The sequence below is a fragment of the Heteronotia binoei genome, chromosome 10 (assembly GCF_032191835.1).
Source record: "Heteronotia binoei isolate CCM8104 ecotype False Entrance Well chromosome 10, APGP_CSIRO_Hbin_v1, whole genome shotgun sequence".
Classification (NCBI taxonomy): domain Eukaryota; kingdom Metazoa; phylum Chordata; class Lepidosauria; order Squamata; family Gekkonidae; genus Heteronotia; species Heteronotia binoei.
Genome location: NC_083232.1, coordinates 104,961,412 through 104,982,603, shown reverse-complemented (window position 1 = coordinate 104,982,603; position 21,192 = coordinate 104,961,412). Strand labels below are relative to the sequence as shown.

Sequence of the window (21,192 nt, the reverse complement as noted above, 5' to 3'; positions counted from 1 at the left end):
TCCTGCCTGCCTGGCGCGGACGCTGGAAGGAGGGGGGGGGGGGGCGTGGAGCCCAGGGGTCTTTCCCAGCCCGGGCAGCGGCCGTCCTCCTTGGAAAGCGGCCCTGGAAAGCAAGCCCGACGGCGCCACCAGCCCGAGCGAGCCGCCTCCGAGGCGGGACACAGAGGGACCCCCCGCGGCCGCAGGGCAGGGTTGGCCAGGTGGGCTGCTGGGCTCCCGTCGAAGCCGCTCCTTCCCCCGCAGGGCCCGGGATGGGGCGGGGAGGGGCGGGGGGCGGCCCCTGGGCGGCAGCCGGCCGCGGAGCCCCTCCCTCCCTCTCTTTCTCCCTCCGCGGGCGCCGGGCGAGCGCGGGCCGCTATAAGGGCGAGCAGGCTCGGCGGAGGCGGCGGCGGCGGCGGCGGGGATGAGTGCCGGCAGCCACAGACGGCAGCCCCCCGACGGCAGCCCTGGGGCTTGGCTGCCCAGCAGCAGGGCCCGCGAGGCGCCCCCTCCTCTGGCCGTCTACTGCAGCGAGGCCGCCTACCCTCCTGCTGCTGCGCCGGCGCCGTCGGGGGCCTACGGGCTGGAGTGCGGGCCGGCGGCGGGCTACCCGTGGGGCGGCGGCGGCGGGGGGGCGGGCTTCCTGCCCTACGGGGGGGTCCCGGCGGGGCTGGGGGAGGCGGGCGGGGGCTGGCCGGGGCTGGGGCTGGGCGGGCCGGCGGAGGAGCTGCTGCGGCTGGTGCGGCCGCCCTACTCGTACTCGGCGCTGATCGCCATGGCCCTGCAGAGCGCGCCCGGCCGCCGCCTCACCCTGGCCCGCATCTATCAGTTCGTGGCCGACACCTTCCCCTTCTACCGCCGCAGCCAGGCCGGCTGGCAGAACTCCATCCGCCACAACCTCTCGCTCAACGACTGCTTCCGCAAGGTGCCCCGCGACGACGACGACCCCGGTCAGTCCCCCGGCGCGGGCGGGAGGGAGAGGCCGGCGGCGGCTGCTGGGGGCGGCAAGCTGTGACGGTCGGAGTCCTTCAGCAGGGGAGGCGGCTCCCGAAGGAGGTGGGAGCCCCCCCATCCCGCCCGCCACTGGCAGTCTTTAGGCCGCCATGGGACCGACACTCGTCTGGGAGGCTCCGGGCCAATCCCGCGTTGGGCAGGGGGTTGGACTAGATGGCCTTTAGGGCCCCTCCAACTGCGGGATTCTAGGATTCTACTCTGTGCTCTTGCCTTTGAGGGATTTGCCCGCTCTTCTGCAATCGGTGCACCAGCCGCTCTTTCAAAGCCGGGGCGGGGGGGGGGCTCCATCTTTAACAAAGGGGGGTTGGTTAAGAAGCGTTGCAGGTCGTCCTCCTTCTGTCCCCCTCCCGCCTCAGCCCCTGTCCTGCTCCCGCAGAGAGCCCTCTGGCCAAGGCGGCGGGCGGCGGCGGGGAGAGCAGCGCAGCCGGTTCACGAGAGATTCTTGGGTTTATTTTCTTTAAGGGTTGGTTTGTCCAGGGCTCTAAATAACTTTGGTGTTTTTGCACCCAATTTCTTTGCCAGCTAGTGAAGGCTCTAGCTGCTTAAAGTGCAATCAGTATTTTATTATAATCTTTTTAAAAAATTCCTCTTTGAGACTTTACTTAATCATAAAAAGCAGAATGTGAAATCTCTAAGTAAATAAATTATATTGGTGTGTGTCTGTACAAATGGGTGACAAGTTAAATTGTCTGGTCTAACCTGAAATGAAAGGATTCCCATTTCAAGTATTTATACCCATAATTTTTGTTTAAAAAAACCCAACCAAACATTAGTCCATTTTACATCAGATACACAGCAACCCCCCTCCCCAATGCAGAGGCAAAGATGGACTGGGGGGGGGGGGGTTGCCCCCCCCCCCCCCAACAAGCAGAGGGTCCTTCCAACCCCAGGGAGCTCCCAGGATGCAACTCTGATGGAGAGATGCGAAAGAGCCAACCAAGAATTCCACGGTGGGGTTTGCTGCTCCGGACACAAACACTGGTGGTTTAAAAGGAAATTAGACAGATGCAACAATTCTAGAAAATTTGTAGCCATGAAGAAAACCCCTTTTTCCCTCTAGGAAAAATAAAAATAGATTTGGGGTGAAACTGCAGCACATAATACTTTCCTGTTAAAGCAACATTTCTTTGATGAAACCTGGTGAAATGTACCATTTATAGCTTAGTTAGAACATACAATTGTACTATTTGACATATTAGTGGAACTGATTTTGTAGAAAAAAAATTGAAAGTATACCCATGAGTTGAAAAAGAGTTGCAAACTCTTGCTCCCATAACATGTGTATTTGCCAGCTGCAGAAAAAATAAAAATTGAAAGGAGAAAACAAGTTCGGGAGTAAACGAAAGAAACAGTTATTTAGACAGAAACTCTTCCGTGGTCACAAATAGCACACTGTGATATTCAGCTAAACTTTATCACATTGAAAATGCTGAATTGTTTAGTAATGTATCATTAGATGCATGACAGCATTAGTCATTGTCAAAATTATTTACATTTAAACCAAACTAGGAAATGTTGTCTACATAGTATAAGAGAGTGTTTGTTTGTTTTTAAATTTGCTGTGCTCCCCCAAATTCCCCAATATTTTCACTGAACAAAAAGAGAAAGATGTATATTTGGAATTAGTTAAATGCTTTGTACAAGGTTTTTCTCAACTCTAAAGAGAATTTTTTTCTCTAAAAATATATTTTAAGATATATTTCAATTTTTTAATGTTTCCCACCCCCCAAAAAAATTCAGCTTTTTTTTTTTGTTGGACAAATTGAAAGACTTTTCTATATTGTAAATTTTGAATGTGAAACCCCTGGCTTCAAGGAGCATGCTAATTATTCTAAAAGAGAACATGTCTTAGAGGAGGGCTTTTTTTGGTCCCACCAAATTTCCCCATTGTTCTACTCCCCTCAAAACGGGGAGAGACCTTTTGGGAAAACTACCCGGAATTCCCCTGTGCCTCCCCCGCATGTAAAAAAGTGAGCCCATCAGTGGCTACTCGCAAAAGGAAGTCTCCACCTCGGAGGCTGAGAGGAAATCTCTTCTGAGCGTCCCTTTTGTGGGGGGGGGGCAATGCAAGGGGAAGGCCTCTGTGCCTTGTTTGTTGGCTATCCAGGTAATTGGGCTGACCACTGCATGAAACGGGAGGCTGAATGGATGCGAGGCACAATGGAGTTGTGGTGACGGAAATGCACTCTGCACACAGTATAGTTTTCTGTACATTTTTCAAGAGGGGGGAAATGAGTGAGAGAGGGGGGTGGCCCTGCAGAGATGTCCTCAGCTGGCCTGCAGGCCATGCCCAGAGAGCACAGACCTTGCACTTAGACTTGGCTGTTGAAGTGGAGCAGATGTTTTGTCGGTACTTGGTCCATGAGGGTCCCTAGTGAGAGAGGAAGAAGGGAAGATGTGGGCACCTGCAAAACACTTAAAATGAAGGACCCTGAAATTGAACAATTCTTTATTTCTTTCAGTGGTTCATTTTTCTACAAATGTGCATTAACCCCTGCTGCTTAATCCTGCTTAAGATGAGAACAAAGTTTGAGTGAGATGCTTTTGGGTGTCTGCACAGCATCTGAGGAAATGTGCGTACCCACAGAAGCTCACACCCTGAATCAAACTGTGTTGGTCTTCAAATGTTGTTCTGTTGCTCCAGACCCACCTGACTCTTCCTGCTTGCCATAAAAGAAAATCCAAATGCAGAACCTGCGTCATTATTATCCCAATCTGCAAGCACATCCTTGGTTGCCCCATTTAGTTTCCAGCATCCAGTCCAGGGGCTGGTTCTTCCTTGCAAAGGAGCCCTTCGTGGCCTGGGGCCCGCCTCCCTCTCCTGTGGAGCTCCAGCCCTTGGGGCAGGCAGGGCCTTTGGGGGAGCCCTCCTGGCGAGGGACCGGCTGGATATCCTGCTGGGCAGAACAACTTGCTGGAGGAAGCCAGGCCAAGCTGCTCGATGGCGGACCTGCCATGGGGTCAGCTTGCCCAATGGTAAGTGAGCCCCTGAGGAAGTGGCCCCCCTTAAACTTTAGACAATATGTTAAAAATGTTAAAGTCCTTTTAGTAGCTTGAAAATATAATAGAAGTTCCAATATTATTACTGTAATGCAACTAAAATTTATGTTGTATTTAGGTGGGCTCTGGGGACCTCTTGCTTTTACAACTGATCTCCAGTTGGCAGAGATCAGCTCCCCTGCAGAAAATGCAATCTGTGTTTACATTTAGTATCTACTGTATACTGCCAATAATTTATTTATTTATTTATTTATATTGGGATTTATACCCCGCCCTTCGCACCGATGTACGAATAATATGTACGATATATGTACACTGTAATTACTAAAATATATATACACATTTATTTTGCAAAAGTTTTGATTGTACCTTTTTTCCACTTACGTATTTTTGATTTTTTTTTTATTTCTTATAAAAATTAAAGAATAGCCTTAAAGTTGTGGGTGGGCTTCTTATGTCTCCTGGCAACCAATATTTTTAGACCCAGTCTGCCACTGTAGTTGTTCCCCCCCCACACACACACACACCTGCTTGTCCTGCCCAGACTGTGTAAAAGTGAACTTTTTAGGAGGGCCTTTTTTGGTAAATCAATCTGTGGTGTTTAATCATGTTGTATTGTACAGCTGCTTTATTGTTGTGCATGCGCTTTGCATTGTTTATTTGCAACCCAGTTGTCTTAAGAAAGGTAGAATATAAGTGCTGATAATAAAAGGAATTGGTTATTTAAAACCAACCAAAAATAGCACAACTTTTCCTCAGGCATGAAATGTCGACCCCCCCCCTCCCACCCCCTTCAAAAAAGGGAGGGGCCCTCCTCTTCTTCCTCCTCAGCACCCTGTGTCAGCAGCACCAGCCCTGGCTTGGCTTGGCTAGCTGGGGGTGGGGTCAGGGAGCACTCTTGGCATGCTGACAGGGTTGCCAGCTCTGGCTTGGGGGATTCCTGGAGGAAGTGCTTGTGGAGCATGGTGCTTGTGGAGCTTGTGGAGCAGGGCAAAATGCCAAAGAGCTCACCTTCCACAGCAGCATGACAAACCTAAGACCCCTTCTGGCCAGCTAGTTGCTCTTTCAGCCAGGGATGCTGTGAAACCACCAAGCAACTGGACCCCGGAGCGACTCCCAGCACCTTTGCTGTGGGCAGAACCTTCCCCCATTGGACGCTGAGCTGGAGGGAGACCACAGGCTGCAGGGAAGCCTCTCTGCTTGCAAGTAGGGAAGACAGAAGCTGAACTCTGACCAGGGCTGGCACTTGGTCCGGACGGAACATTCACTGCCAGAAGAAGAACAAAGAATCTGCCTTCTGCATCATAGTTTCTCCTGTTTGTTCTGCTACTGGCAAAGTTTTGGGAATAGATTCAGGTGGCCAGCCAAGTTGGCCTGAAGCAGCAGAACAAAGTTTGGGCCCAGTCAGGCACCTTTAAGGCCAACAAGGTTTAATTCTGGGCATAAGTTTTCATGTGCAGGCACACTTTTTCAGTGTGAATGCACACAAAACCTTATGCCCAGAATGAAACTTGGCTGGTCTCCGCGTGTGGGGAAGTCTGCCTCTGTCTTTCACCTGCTGCAGTTGCAGTGGCTCCCCAAGGCAGCCAAGGGACGGAGGTCAGGATCTGCTGGAGGGGATCTTGCCCAAGAGCCCCAAGGCCGCCCAGTTGCTGTGAGGCCATATGGCTCCTTTACATTCAGCAGGGACCTCACTGGAGGATGCCATGGGAAAGGAACTGGCAAAAAAGGAAGCATCTCTGTCCTGCAGATGGGATTCTGCGGCTGACTTTTTGTTTCTAAAAGGATATCTTCCCTAATGAAGGAATCTGTGTGTTGTGTTTGTTTTCGTTCACCTTCAGAAAAGACATTTCGTGGCTTCTGTTTCTGCATGATGCAAACAAATGCCTGTGTAACGAAGTAGGAGTCCAGTAGCACCTTTAAGACCAACAAAGTTTTATCCAGAATGTAAGCTTGTGTATGCATGCACACTTCTTTAGACGGGGAGATAGGGTACAGTGGTACCCCTCGTCTGAAGAAGTCTGCATGCATAAGAAAGCTTCCATTCTGAATAAAACTTTGTTGGTCTTAAAGGTGCTACTGGACTCCTACTTTGTTCTGCTGCTTCAGACCAACACGGCTGCCCACTTGGATCAATACCCATGTAATTGCTTTTAGTTGCCCAAACATACCACACCCTGTTGTCATCTGCTGTCTGTACTCTCCAGCTCAGCCTCAGAGACCTAAACTGTATTGCTTGAAGTGTTCGCAGTTCCGAGACATTCACAGACTTCCTGTTCTGGATTCCTGAGGTGTGTCAGTTTGCAGGGGGGGACCAGAAGAGTGAGAGGTGTCCAAAGCCACAAGTGCTGCTAAGAGACAGACTGAAGGTGGAGAAAGAGGCATTTTGTTTCCTGAGGCTACAACTGGAGAAGTCAGAGGCTGCTCTCTCTCATCAAGGACTGGCCTCTGGGTGAGGAGAAGGGCATTCAGCATCTGTGGGAGACTGAGGAAGTCCATGCCAAACACAAGCATCCCACGCTTTCTGCTAAATCTGGTGTGGCTGGCCTGATGCATCCTTCTTCATTGGCAAAATCCATCCGATGGAATCGTTGTGGCATCAGATCCCCGTGTGATTCTGTTCAATCCCTGACCGCCCCTTTTCATCCTCAGTGTTTGAGTTTCAGGAAATTTCTGCCCCTCCAGCACAAGGGTGCATCTACTGACACTTCTCTGCTTGGAGGATCAGGCCTGGCTGGGTGCTGAAAGATCCACCCACATATTTACAGCTAAGGAAGGAGTTGTTTCTGGAGGGGGGGCCACACAATGCTCTGAGAGGACACTTATGCCACCCCTGCATGCCATGCGCCCCCGTGGCTTCCCTCTTCCCTATCTGCATCCCTCTAAGAGAGCAGGGTAACAACGATTGGTTGGGAAATGGGGTGGAGCAGTCCCGGCCACTCTTTTTGCTCTTTGGTGACTTCAGTGGGTTTGGGGATCAGTTGATTTCAAGGGGGCAGTTATTAGTCTGGGCTGAACACTGATGAATGCACCTGCGTCCATGTGTGGAAGGATTCAGAAGTTGAGTTTAACAATTAAAACATGCTGCATATATTTATTCCACTCTATAACAATTAACAAAAGAGCCCCGTGGCGCAGAGTGGTAAAGCTGCAGTACAGCAGTCGGAGCCCTCTGCTCACGACCTGAGTTCGATCCCAGCAGAAGCTGGTTCAGGTAGTCGGCTCCAGGTTGACTCAGCCTTTCATTCTTCTGAGTCGGTAAAATGAGTACCCAGCTTGCTGGGGAAAAAGTGTAGAGGACTGGGGAAGGCAATGACAAACCACCCCGTAAAAAGTCTGCCGCAAAAACATTGTGAAAGCAACATCACCCCAGAGTCAAAAACGACTGGTGCTTGCACAGGGGACTACCTTTACCTTTTATATATATATATATATATATATATATATATATATATATATATATATATATATCACATTTAAAAACATGAAAAATACTTAAAAAATAAAATACAATTGTTGAATAGTACTATCCACATGTCCACACTTCACTACAGACCAAAAGGACGGTGCACATAAAATCAAGAGGCCAAACACATCTCAGTTTCCTGTGCCACCTCCGGAGCATACTCTTGCAGACCTTTGAAACCTGTCTGTGGGTGGCGGGGGGGGGGGGAGGGGGGAACAGGTTTACAGTACTCCAAATTGAGGTTCACTTCTCATAAATAGACCTATTGTGTATTTTTGAGTCAGCTCTCAAAAAGTGCATTTTCTCTCAACCATTGTCCTTCCTTTAGCCCAGCATTTAGCATCTTTTGAGTGTGCTCAAATATTATAAACCTGCCCTCAAACCTGCTTTTGAGTACCTACCTGTTTTAAGTGCTTGGGTTTCTTTCCCCTTCAGTTTGTTTTGTGTGGAAGGATTCCCAAGTGTGTGATTCAGGCAGCGATAAAAATCTCTCCCAGATGTTGGGAAAGACTTGACTTCCCACGCCTTGGTGGAATTCCGCTTTCGGGGCAGGATAGCGGGGGGGGGGGGGGGTGGTCCTGTCAAGATCCCAGGCAGGGGCTTGCCGGCAAGATGATGGAGGTATTTCTTTATTTGGTTTATGTCCCACCCTCCCTGCTGAAGCAGGCTCAGGGCAGCTTACAGATCAGTAAACCTCTACATTAAGCCAATTTAAAACAAATATAAACATGACGCAATAAAACGTTAGACAATACAGGTGCAATATCAGAAATCTTAAAATGAATTTTCTGTAATCTCTGTAATCTTAAAATGGTGGTAAGATAACACTACTTTTTAGATACTCTGTGGTTTTACTTATTTATACTATACTTCCAAAAATGAATTTTAACTGGCTCCAACCAAAACACTTTAGCTTTTTTTTAGCTGACTTGGAACAGTTAGAGCTTATATTTGTATTAATTACTGGGCAAATGCCCAGCCTCTGATATTTTCTAAGTGCTTTTTAGCAATAATGGAGAAGAAAACATGAGACAGACCTTCTGATTTCCATTCTCCTTCAATATCAACCAAGGATAGGAAAGGTCCCTAACCCTGTGCAAGCACCAGTCGTTTCCGACTCTGGGGTGACGTTGCTTTCACAAAGTTTTTACGGCAGACTTTTTACGGGGTGGTTTGCCATTGGCTTCCCCAGTCCTCTACGCTTTCCCCCCAGCAAGCTGGGCACTCATTTTACTGACCTCGGAAGGATGGAAGGCTGAGTCAACCTTGGGCCAGCTACCTGAATCCAGCTTCTGCCGGAATTTAACTCAGGTTGTGAGCAGAGAGTTCAGACCACAGTACTGCAGTACTGCTGCTTTACCACTCTGCGCCACAGGGCCGCAGCCACGTAAAAGATGATCTGTCAAAGGGAGCAGGTAAATCTCCTTCTTCCTTACCTCCTCCCTAGCCCCCCAACCGTTGAGTGTGGAGGAGGGGAGTGCGGGGGAGGAGCTGTTCTTGTGATGACCAATTCAGACTTTCCTCCCACCTCCATTGGGTATAATGGACCTGTCTCCATAGGGTATAATGGAGAATTGATCAGTGAGTAGCTGGGGCTCTGGGGGGGGGGGGTGTCTGGGTTTTTTTAGGTAAAGGCACCAGATCTTCAGCATAGCATCTGCTGCCTCTCCTCAGAAAATCCCCCAAGTTTCAGGGGGTCCCGTTCTATGAGCCCCCAAAGAAGGCGCCCCTATCCTACATTATTTCCAATGGAGGGAAAGCATTTAAAAGGCACATGGTCCCTTTAAGTGTGATGGCCAGAACTCCCTTCAAAGTTCAGTCGTGCTTGTCATAACCTTACTCCTGGCTACACACCCAAAGTCCCCAGATATTTCCTGAGTTGGACCTGGCAACCCTAACTGTGGCCGATGGGAAAATAAATGTGGCATTCTTTACTCCCTGAGTCATCTTCTAAGAACTGAGACACAACACTTTGGTCTAACAAAAGTTGATAGATTCGCTAGCAGAGATGGCACCTCACATTGACCAGCCAAACAATTCCAGCGCTGCTGCTGAAAGTGCAAAGGCGCCTTGCCTCTTAAGGAATGACAGCTTGCAGAGTAGTGACAGACAGGAGAATTCGTCCTCTCATGCTAAAAAGCTCCTCAAAACCATTCAATTCTTCTGAGTTGGTGATTTCTCCAGGCAAGCCTGGTAGAGCCTGAGTTGTGCGGCAGTGCAGAGGAGGAGGAGGGGGAAGACCCGGCACGGGAGAGGAGGGGCTGAGGGAGCGACCTGACGGGCTGGGCTGGGTGGCCCTTGGAGGATCTTCAGCAGGGCATGCCTGGCAAGAGACCAGCCTGGGAGTAAAGGGGCTTGAGCAACAGCTTCGTCCTGAAAGTTGGGGAAGTCCTGAAAGCCCAAGAAAGCCCAAAGTCGCAGGCTGAGAGAGGACGGGAGGAAGCTTATTGCTTGGCAGGAAGCAGAGCCCAGAACCCTGGGAAGCCAGCCTCACCCTCCTGAGGGAGCACCGCAAGAACAGGAATCAGAACATCCAAAGAACCAAGCAAAGTAGAAATGGACTGGAGGATAACAAAGCACAGAGGAATGGTTGTTTTGGTGCAGATGTTCAAGCTCTGTGTCCAGACTGGAGACTCCTCAGGGGAGGGGAGGGGAGGGGATATCAAGAGTTGGAAAGGTGGCAGCCCTGAATACAGTTATTAGAAATACTGTTATATAGTTAGCAATGGAATTGTTCCTTAATTATTGGTTGGGGATGGTTTGGTAAGCTTTCTTTTTTGTGGTTTTACCTGTTATTTTTATCTGTGAAGTGTTTTGGGGAAAGTGAGCCCTTGGCCTTTTCCTCCCCCCCCCCCATTTGTATGTGAATTTGGAGTCCCCCCCCCCCCCACTCTTATCAGCAGGTCCCAGATATTTCAGGGCAGAGGTCCCTCTCCTGTGCTAGGGAGTGGATTTCAAACCATCTTGTGGGGGCCATTTTTTGATCAGACCTGAGATGTATTGTTAGCTTTCCTTGCTCTGGTTTTCTGTTGGTTGTTTTCTTGATTGTAGAAGTCCGTTCTTACAGACTTCACTTTTCAAGTTTACTCCACATTCCAGTAATTTTTCAGTTTTTTAAATTGTAGGGTGATTTATATGTAGAAAGTATTAAATACACTTTCTTGTTAAAAAATCAACCCCCCTGCCCCATGGGAGTGGTGCCCGTCAGCCTCCTGAGGTTCCAAGGGGGCAAAGCAGGCAGGGGAAGGAAGGACCTGGGTGGATGCGGCTCTTGACAAAAAAAGTGAACTTTAAGGAGCAAAAAGAAAAGACGGCGCGCGAGAGTTCCCAGGCAGGCAGGCAGGCAGTTGGGCAGGCTTGGAAAGGGCTGGGGGGGGGGGGGCAGCTTGTGCGAATCGAGACTCTGCAGTTATCTGGACCACAAATGCAAAAACTCATGTGTGTGTGTGTGGGGGGGGGGGAGACTCATAAAATTCCAGGATGTTGTGAGCCTCTTCCATCTTGTAAAAACAAAGACCAAAAGTGGCCTTCTTTGGAGGTTTTTAGCCATAGGCTGGATGGCGATCTGGCATCAGTGCTGGTTCTGTGAACTCAGGCAGATCATGAGAAGGCAGGCAGGAAGGAGTACCGAGTCCTTGTGGCCCCTTCTTACCCACCCAGGGGAATGCTGATCCCCACTTTGGGGTGAGTCAGCAATTGTTCTCCAGGCCAGGCTAGCCAGAGATCCTGGAGGTTCTTTGCCTTCTTAGAGGCATGGGTCACTGGGTTTGGGTATAGGGGGGAGGTGCTTGTGAGTTTCCTGCATTATTCAGGGGGTTGGACTAGATGACCCTGGAGGTCCCTTTGAACTCTACAATTCTATGATGGCCTCAGTTAGGTCTTCTCATATATTTCTAGCTCTCATCATTATCCAGCTGTGACCCTGTCTGGCCACCCTGGCTGAACCTGCCGTTTCCTGCTCTTGGATGTTTATGTAAACATTACGATTTAGAAATTTTCTGCCACAACTGTCACTGTTGCTAAATCACATGACTGCAGGAGCCCGACTGTCACCAGGAGTCCTCTCTAGGCTTGCCACTTGCTGGCTGAGAGCCCTCTGGGACAGAGTGGCTGCCAGCAGAGCGGGGGGAGGGGGCTCCTTCCAAGTCCTGAAGGAAGAGTTGCTGGGAATTAGTACAACACTCTATAGCAGGGGTGGCCAACGGTAGTTCTCCAAATGTTTTTTGCCTACAACTCCTATCAGCCCCAGACAGCATGGCCAATGGCTGGGGCTGATGGGAGTTGTAGGCAAAAAATATCTGGAGAGCTACCGTTGGCCACCCCTGCTCTATATAAATACTGACACCTTTTAAGAAACAAGCAAACCAACAAAACACACTGCTTTGGAACAGCACTAGCCAGTGTGCCTTCAACCCCTAGAGATACAGCCATTTCTACTCCCTCGGGAGCTGCATTCTTTCACCTGATAGCAAGGAAGTCCCTGGCCTTTTTTGCAGGCTCATTATTGTACTCTGACAAGGTCCTGGGTCTAGGCAAACCTCTGGTTTTATTTGTTTGTTTGTGTATTTTGTGCCTCACCTTTCCCCATGAGTGGACTCAGGGTGGCTTACAACATAAAACCCATCAACAGTAAAAGCAGTAAAATAATAGCTAGTACAGTAAACAATAACAAGAGCCTAGGCCTCATGTCAGACAAAGAAAAGCCTCCAGGGAAGAGCAGCAGAACACGGGGGAGGCCAGAATAGTCAAAGGGCCGCTGCCTCATCCCAAAGCCTGGCGGAACAGCTCCGTTTTACAGGCCCTGCAGAACTGTAGAAAGCCCCGCCGGCCCCTGATCTCAGGTGGGAACATCTTCCTCCAGGTTGGGGCAAGGGCTGAAAAAGTCCTTGTCCTGGTTGAGGCTAAGTAAACATCCCTCAAGCCTGTCACCGCAGGGTTCATAGGAATTCCAGAATAATAGAACTCTTTCTTTGTGAAATAAGTTTCTTTATTAGAAATACAATGTCTCTGCAGTTGAAGAGCTTTGAGAGTGATAACATACATTGACTAGCTTGGGGCATATATGGGAGTACATCAAAGGGGGCTTTAAATCATTCTCAAAACAAAGTTACTTTTCTCTCACTGAGGTACGAGCTTCACACGTCTGTTATCTATCTTCCTGAACCATTCGTACTCCTCCCTTCGGCCGGTGGCCTTGGGGGGGCCTGGGAAACGGCATCGTTGTCTCTCTCTGTTCTGCCAGCCATTTATTGCTCTTGGCGCCCAGGGCTCCCCTCCCTTCCTCCTTCGCCCCCCCCCCCACATGTCTAACATTCTACAGAGGTGCAATGGGGTTAGTCTTTAAACAAACAAACAGTATAGGCAACATGGTTAGTATCAATAGCAGGCAATTGAACACAAGCTGACATACTGCCCCCCCTAAGCTCTTGCTTGGGGCTTGTCTGGGTGCAGTAGGTAAAATTGCTTAAGCAGTTTGGGAGCATTAAGATCTGAAGCTTGGACCCACTCATCGCAGCTAGGCGGGAAATAGCGCCAGCGCACCAAATACTGCAAGGCCCCCCGGTGCACTCTAGAGTCGAGGATCTCCTTCACTTCGTGGTGTCTCTGGCCCCGCACCAGGATAGGCTCCGGCTCGGGGCCCCGAGGGTGCCACCTCGACCCACCCGGATCTCGACGGATAAGACTGCAATGGAAAACAGGGTGTATTTTACTGAACAGCTTGGGAAAGTCCAGTTCCACGGTCACCTTATTAATCACCCGCTTGATTTTAAACGGGCCTAGGAACCGATAGGCTAGCTTCCGGGAGGTCTGGGGAAGCGGGAGGTTTTTTGTTGACAGAAACACCGTGTCCCCAACTTTGAAGTCCCACCCCGGGCTGTGTTTCTTGTCGAACTGGGCTTTATAGTCTCTCTTTGCCTCTTCCAAATTTTCTTGGATGATTTTCCAAGAGCTCTCTAGAGATTTCCACCACTGCTGGCATTCCGGTGAAAGCGCAGGGCGGTCACCCCCCGGGAGGGTTGGGAGAGGCTTTCCCTCGTAGCCGTGCACAGCTTGGAAGGGGGAAACTTTGATGGACCCGTGCAGACTGTTGTTGTAACTGTATTCCGCAAAGGGCAGCAGTTCCACCCAGTTGGACTTCTGGAAGTTTATATAGCACCTTAGGTATTGCTCGAGAAGCCCGTTCACCCGCTCGCTTTGGCCGTCCGTTTGCGGGTGGTAGGCAGAGCTTAAACCCTGCTCCATCCCGAGTAGCTTGCAGAACTCCCGCCAAAAGTTGGCAACGAACTGTGGCCCGCGGTCGCTAATGACCTTGTCGGGGAACGAGTGGATCCGGGCCACGTGCACAAAGAATAGGTGGGCCAGCTCTTTGGCGGTGGGAAGTTTGCGGCAGGGAATGAAGTGGGCCTGCTTAGAAAATGTGTCCACGACCACTAGGATCACGGTTCGCCCCCGCGAGGGAGGTAGTTCTACAATGAAGTCCATCGATATCACCGACCAGGGCCGTTCAGCGGAGGGGAGGGGTTGGAGCAAACCCGGCACTTTCCCACCCCTCCGCTTGGCCATCAAGCACGTTGGGCACGTTTGCACAAATTCCGAAATGTCCTTTTTCATTTGGGGCCACCAAAACTGCCTATGCACCATGTGTAGGGTTTTTACATAGCCGTCGTGACCGGCCAGTTTATTCGTGTGGCAATGCTGGAGCACCTCCACCCGCAGGGATTTGGGGACGTAGAGTTTCCCTTCATGGAACCAAAACCCTCCTTCCCCCTTCTCCACTCCCTCCGGGCGGTTTTTCCCTTCCGCCTCGGCTTCTGAGATCAACTTGCTTCCCCCCCACGGCCCGCTCGGGGAGGCGGCCGCTTGCGAGCGTGTCTTTACCGCTCCCGCCACCGCTTCGGGGGGGATGAAAGAGTCTATGACTTCCTCTCGCTCGCTCTCATGTTGTGGGAGCCTCGAGAGCACGTCAGCTAAGAAGTTCTTTGAACCAGGGATGTGGCGGAGGGTGAAATCGAACTTGGCGAAGAACCCAGCCCATCGAATCTGCTTGCCAGTCAATTTTCGGCGCCCGGTTAGGGCTTCTAAATTTTTGTGGTCAGTCCAAATTTCGAAGGGAACTCTAGCCCCTTCCAGCCACGACCGCCATGTTTTTAAAGCGAAAGTGACGGCGTAGGCTTCTTTGTCCCACACGGACCAGTTTCTCTGCTCGCCTGAGAATTTTTTGGAAATGTATGCACAGGGTCTCAGGCAGCCCCCCTCATCTTTCTGCATGAGTATGGCTCCCACGGCCGTGTCAGAGGCGTCGCATTGAACCACAAAGGGCTTGAGCTCGTTCGGGTGCACTAGCACCGGCTCGCTCGTGAAGAGGCGCTTGAGGGTATCAAACGCCTCTTGGCACTGGCTAGTCCAGTTTAGTTTCGCCCCCGGTTTCTTCGCCTCCGGTCCCTTCCCCTTCGTCTGTAGCAGGTTGGTGAGGGGGAGGGCCACCTTGGCGAACCCCTGGATGAACGTTCTGTAAAAATTTGCGAAACCGAGGAAAGATTGGAGCTGTCTACGTGTCCTCGGGGGCTCCCACTCTAGTACGGCCTGAATTTTGGCGGGGTCCATGGCTAACGCCTTCCCCGAGACCCGAAACCCCAAGTAGTCCAATTCTTCCTTATGGAACTCGCACTTGGACAATTTGGCGTAGAGTTTGTTTTCGTAGAGGGTGGTCAGCACCTCCCGGACCAATTTGACGTGGGAGGGCATGTCTTTCGAGTAAATAATGATGTCATCCAGGTAAACCACCACCCCCCGGTACAGGTACTTCCGCAAGACCTCATTTATAAAGTTCATGAACACCCCCGGGGCTCCCTGCAAGCCGAACGGCATCACCAAATACTCAAATTGCCCCATCGGCGTGTTGAACGCCGTCTTCCACTCATCCCCTTCCTTGATTCGAACTCTAAGATAGGCATCGCGCAGATCCAGCTTGGTGAATATCGACCCCTCTGAGACCGTGCTCAGTAGGTCCTTGATGAGGGGGATGGGGTAGGCGTTGGACATTGAAATCCCATTAATCCCGCGAAAATCTGTGCAAAGTCTAAGATTTCCATCCTTCTTCTTGCGGAATAACACGGGGGCAGCGTGGGGCGCCGTGGCCAGGCGGATGAATCCCCGGCGGAGGTTCTTGTCAAGGAACTTCCGCAGTTCCTCCTTCTCCGCCCAGCCCATAGAGTACAACTTAGCCTTTGGGAGCGGCTGCCCAGGGATGAGCTCTATCGCGCAGTCAGTGGCGCGATGGGGCGGCAGCTCATCCGCTTCAGTCTCGCTAAAGGCCCCTTTTAGGTCCCTGTATTCCCTTGGGACAGACCTGATTTCTTCTATCGTCACGCATATCTTTTCGTTTTTAGGGGGTGGCTGGGGGCCCCAGGATTCCCGCCACAGATGCGACGTGCACCGCCGGTCGAGGAAGTCAATGGTGTGCTCCCCCACTGAATGTCCGGCTGGTGCCTGGCCAGCCACCCCACTCCCAGGACGATATCGAAGGAGCAAGAGGGGGCAATCACGAACACCTCCAAGTCCCAGTGGTCCTCTACCCCCATGAGTATCTCCTGCGTTCGCTCGACGCAGGGCTCCCCCCTCATTCGTGTCCCGTCCATCTGCTCAAACTCAAGGGGTCGGGGCAGCCGCTCGCGCCCCGTTTCCAACATGTCCACAAAACGCGGGGTTATGAGCTCCCACGTACACCCCGAGTCTATGAGTGCCCGAGCATGTACAAAGCGTATAAGCTTGACATTTAGTAAAGTCAATGGGATGAACATCAGTTCCCCCACAATTCTCACCCATAGTGGTGCCGCTCTCTCTGGGACCTGCCGCTGGGCACCCTCTAGTGCAGGTCGTCCTCGTTTCCCGCCGGCTCGGCTTCCCAGATGTCGTCCCCCAGCTCCTCCATCATTATAGAATCCTCGTCAAGCACCATCGACAGGGCGATGCTGCTGCGACCCGATTCCTTCGGCTTGCCAGGCTTCTTGATGCCGCTGGTTGGCCCCTTCGTCACCGGGGTGCTGGCTCGCATCCTCTCCGGGCAGTTGGCCGCCAAGTGGCTCGGGTCCCTGCACTGGTAGCACTTGAGGGGTCCCGGTGTCGTCTTGGGGCTCGCCCCCCCCCTCCGGTCTTCTTGGGCTCGGCTTTAGCTGCTGGTCGCCCGTCGCGGCTAGGGCGCGGCTGGAGCCCCTGGCGTTGGGTGGCCACCTCCTTCAGGTTGTTCTCGATCTCCCCGGCCAACTGGATCCAGCCCACTAGAGTGTCGGGGCGGACTTGCCCCAGGGCCTGATCCAGGATGGCGGGGTTGAGCCCTTTCTTGTACGCTCGGATCTTCATCGCCTCGCTCCATCCCCGTATTTTGCGGCTGTGGTTCCGGAACTCCAGGGAGTACTCCCGGATCGACTTCCCCCCCTGGCGCAGCCCCTCAATCGCAGCGATGGCGACGGTCTCCCTCAGGGGGTCTTCGTACTGGGACAGGAGCGCTTGTAGGAACCCGGCTACGGTGGTGACTTCAGGTCCGTTGGCTTCAAAGAGGGTCACGTACCACAGCTGGGCCTCCCCTTTGAGTTTCGACCCCAGGTAGGCTACTCGGCTGCGTTCATCGTGGAAGGACACTCCCCAGTAGTGCATGTAGCTGTTGGCCTGGATGATGAAGTACTCCACCTTGTCTGAGCTGCCGTCAAAGGTGACGAGCAGTTCCCGAGTCTTCACCTGGCCGCCGGAGCTGGTGGGGCGGCTGGGGCCGCCGGGGAGGCGGCACTGCCGGTGCTGCCGGTGCCGCCGGCCGGCGGGGCTGGGATCGGGGCCGGCGCTCCGGGTGCTCTTCCCGCGATCCCCGCGATCACACGGTCGACCTGCCGCTGCACCTCCTTCAGCGTGAGGGTCATGGTGAGACAATTAAAATACAATTAACCATAAATTAATAAAAACAAGATAGAATAAAACCGGCGGTCTATAGATGCATTTTGTTCCATCCAAGATATTTTCATTGTCAGTTAATGTTATAGGCCTGCCGGAAGAGGGCTGTCTTACAGGCCCTGCAGAATTGCCCTAGATCCCGCAGGGCCCGCACCTCTTCCGGCAGCTGGTTCCACCAATAAGGTGCCGTTATTGAGAAGGCCCGATCCCTGGTGGATTTTAGACGGGCCTCCTTTACTACCTGAAGGAGGCTCAGAGAGGCTTACAATCTCCCTTCCCCTCCCCGTCCCACAACAGATATCCTGTGAGGGAGGTGGGGCTGAGAGAGCTCTGACAGAAACTGCTGTTGAGCAGAATAGCTTTGTGAGAGCTTGCGACTGACTCAAGGTTACATCAGCAGGTGCATGTGGAGGAGTGGGGAATCAAACCTTGTCCACACACTTAAGCACTACACCAACCTGGCTCTCAGAAGACAGGCTGGGGCATTCTGCACTATCTGCAATCTCCATATCAGGCTCAAGGCTTCCTCAGGAGGTGGTGGGCTCTCCTTCCTTGGAGGTTTTTCAACAGAGGCTAGGTGGCCATCCGACAGCAATGAAGATCCTGTGAATTTAGGGGGAGGCATTTGTGCGTTTCCTGCATTGTGCAGGGAGTTGGACTTAGATGACCCTGGAGGTCCCTTCCAACTCGATGATTCTAAGGGTTGCCTCATGTAGAGCAAGTTACAGTAATCCAGCCTGGAAGTGACTGTTGTGTGGATCACTGTAGCCAAGTCTCAAGAGGTGCAATAGGGAACCAATTGCTAGTCGATGATAAAAGGCTGATCAGGCAATCAAAGTGACCTGGACTTTCTTAGAAAGCAAGGAATCCAGTGCCACCCCAAGGCACCTTACCCTTGCCACTGGCACTAATGGTGCTCCCCCTTCCCCGAAGACTGGGAGCCTGTTTCCAATCCCCACGACTCAGGCACGAGACCTCCATCTGTGTTGGATTCATCTTCCGCAAGCTGTGCTGCAGCCATCCAGCCGTGCCCCCCAAAGCCCTGTCCAGAATACCTTGAGCAGAGCCTGGCTGTCTGTCCATCAACAGGTAGAGCTGGGGGCCATCTCCATAATGATGACAACCCAGCCCCCCCAGACCAGCTGGGTGAGGGGGGGCATGTAGGTGTTAAATAACATCAGAGAGAGGATGGCCCCACATTCAAGCGGGTAGTGTGAGGACATCATCTCCCCCAACACCACTTTCTGTCCCTGACCATGGAGAAAGGAGGGTAGCCATTGTATGGCAGTCCCCCCCCTTTCCCAGTGTTGGCAAGGTGGTGGGTCAGCAGATCACAATCCACTGTGTTAAACGCCGCTGTCAGCCCCGACCCATCTTGATCCAGGTGCCTCTGGAGGTCATCTGCGAGGGCAACCAGCTCCGTCTCCATCCCATGGCCAGGACAGAAGCTGGACTGGAAGGGTCCGGCATGGAAGCATCATCTCAGAAAATCTGGAGCTGGCCCTGAAGAGAGGTGTCAGCCCAGGATTTGTGTGGCTTGAGGCAACACTTGCTGCCTCTGGTCAGCTTCTCTGAGTTTAAGACCTTTTCTTTGCCCATGTTATGCTACAGTTTGGTTGGGCTTTGGGTCACATGGCCATGCACTGGCAGATGAAATCCAGGCAGCAGTCCAACAGGCAAGGCCCTCTCTAGCGACTCCCCTCCTCCAACCCATCTCCAACTGCTGTTACAGTGGGAGAGTTGTCCTCAGGCCAGAATTGCAAGAGGAGCTTCCTTGAAATCAAGGCCTGTGAGTTGGCTTGGCCTGGCCTGGCCTGGCACTGGCCAAGGAGTCTATGCCAAGGTGGCGGCTGCCCCCGCCCACCAGCAGGTCTGACAGTCAACCTTGTAAACTAGTCTGTTAAGCAGAAACACAAACGTGACCCTGTCTGTATAAGCCTTCCTCAAGTATGGTGCAAGGTGGCCTTGATGTTCCTTCTCCAAGAAATGCCCAAGAGCCACCGACCAACCAACCAGCCTGCTTCACCCCCGAATGCAAATTCCCTGTAGGCCTGACTGTTGAGGTTTTGGGGCTCAATTTTCATCTGAGTGATAAAATGTGGGAAGGGTATAGTTTTATGCTCTCTTCCTAACTTGTATGCTCCCAGCTTGAAAGGAGGGGAATTGGAGTTTTGGCAACCCGGTTTTCATTCCCATTTCTGCATATTTTCGGGGGACAGGTCTTTTAGGGCTTGAACAGTTCTTAGAAGGCAATTAATAAGGACTGGATAAATATTTTCCTCCCATCCTAATTAAACATGATTCAATTTTACTGATGGGGTTGTGGAGTGAGGTCACATAAGGTGATTGTTTTGGTTTGATGAATGAAAGTAAAAATATCAAGTCTGGCCTTTCCTTCTGAAACAGTGAAGGTGCAATCGATTCCGATTTTATTCTACTACTTCAGACCAACATGGCTGCCTACTTGGATCTAGTGATGGTTTCTGTTTATTTAATGGGAACCTTCACTTCCCCCCACCCCCCAGGACCTCTGGTGCCATGCTTTCTTTCCAAAAATATTGTTGATCAGTTAATTAGTTAAAATGCTGAGCAATCAGGGGAGGCTTACGCTTGGCTGGCTCCAGCCTTGCCTGGTTTCACCAGCCCCGAGAAACTCAGCAGAGCCAGCCCTGGTTAGTGCTGGGAGGGGAGTGTGGCCAGGAAGGGCAGGGCCGCTCCCCAGAGGTGAACAGCCGCAGAGCTCCCTCTTGCCTGGACAGCCCCACGAGGGGTGGCCACCAGTGAGCTGCACCTTGAGCTGGCCTTGGCCTTCCTGCCCCACCCTGCTGCCAGTGAGAGCTGCCTCTTCTGCCTTTGGAGGGCGGGCAGGGGGGCAGTATGATCAAGCGGCTCTGCTGTTTGCGGGAAATCATTCCTTTTTAAAAAAACAAACCCTTTTCTCTGTCGTTCTTCAGGGAAGGGGAACTACTGGACCTTGGACCCAAACTGTGAGAAAATGTTTGACAACGGGAACTTCCGTCGCAAGCGCAAGAGGCGCTCTGAGAGCAGCTCATCCCGCGTGGCCTCCCCGTCTCCAGCCGTGGGGCTTCTGAAGACCGAGGAGAGGCTGCCCAGCACTCCGGCCCCAGGGAAGCCTGGCAGGAGCAGCCCCTCCCCCTCCAGGAGGGAACACGTCCGGAGTGCCTCTCCGCCTGCAGTTGCCTCGCCCAGCTGTCTGAGTGCCTTCTTTGGCGGCATGAACTCACTGAGCAATGGAGGAGGCCGCCTGGTAGGAAGCTTGGCCACGGAGCTACATCCCAGAAACCTCTCTGCTGGGCCACTCCGTGCCGGCAGCTCCACACAGGAGGTCCCTCCGGCAGAGCAGCTGCAGCAGGCCTCAGGCCCCACTGGTGCCTACTACAGCCCGCTGCATCCGGGCCCCAGCAGCCAGGCCAGCCAGTACAACCACTTGTACAACTTCACCGTCAGTAGCCTCATCTATGCCCGGGAGGGCACGGAAGTGTAGGGTGCTGCGGGGGGAGATGGGGAGGGAGTCTTGATCTCAGGAGAGGGGCAAGAAGGTGGCCGGGCTCACAGGGTGTCCCTGAAAACCAGGCCTCTCTTCTCTACTCAGGCTGCCTGGAACGGTCCCCCACCCCCAAAGAACAAAATATAACCTCTGGGGAAGATGCAAAACCTGCTGGCACTGAAAGGTTTTTCACATTGCGCAAATGTGCCCCCAAATTCTGCAAGTGAGGGCCATGGAAGTTGTGAGATTTTAAGTTACATTTAGTTTTGGACAAATAGCCAGA

At 52.1% G+C, this 21,192-nt stretch overlaps 1 protein-coding gene across 1 annotated transcript; it reads left to right on the top strand.

Moving 5' to 3' along the window:
* The first annotated feature begins 403 nt into the window (after positions 1-403).
* FOXI3 (forkhead box I3) lies at positions 404-20,916 on the top strand. Its single transcript, XM_060247749.1, has 2 exons — positions 404-929; positions 20,356-20,916. Exons 1-2 carry the CDS (start codon positions 404-406, stop codon positions 20,904-20,906), a joined length of 1,077 nt encoding a protein of 358 aa, XP_060103732.1. The 3' UTR covers positions 20,907-20,916.
* The last annotated feature ends 276 nt before the right edge of the window (positions 20,917-21,192 follow it).

What these genes read in the sequence shown, in the direction of transcription:
- FOXI3 (XM_060247749.1), top strand. Translation starts at nt 404, where the DNA reads ATGAGTGCCGGCAGCCACAGACGGCAGCCCCCCGACGGCAGCCCTGGG. An exon ending in CCGCGACGACGACGACCCCG is followed by an intron (nt 930 to 20,355) that starts GTCAGTCCCCCG and finishes GTCGTTCTTCAG; the next exon opens with GGAAGGGGAACTACTGGACC.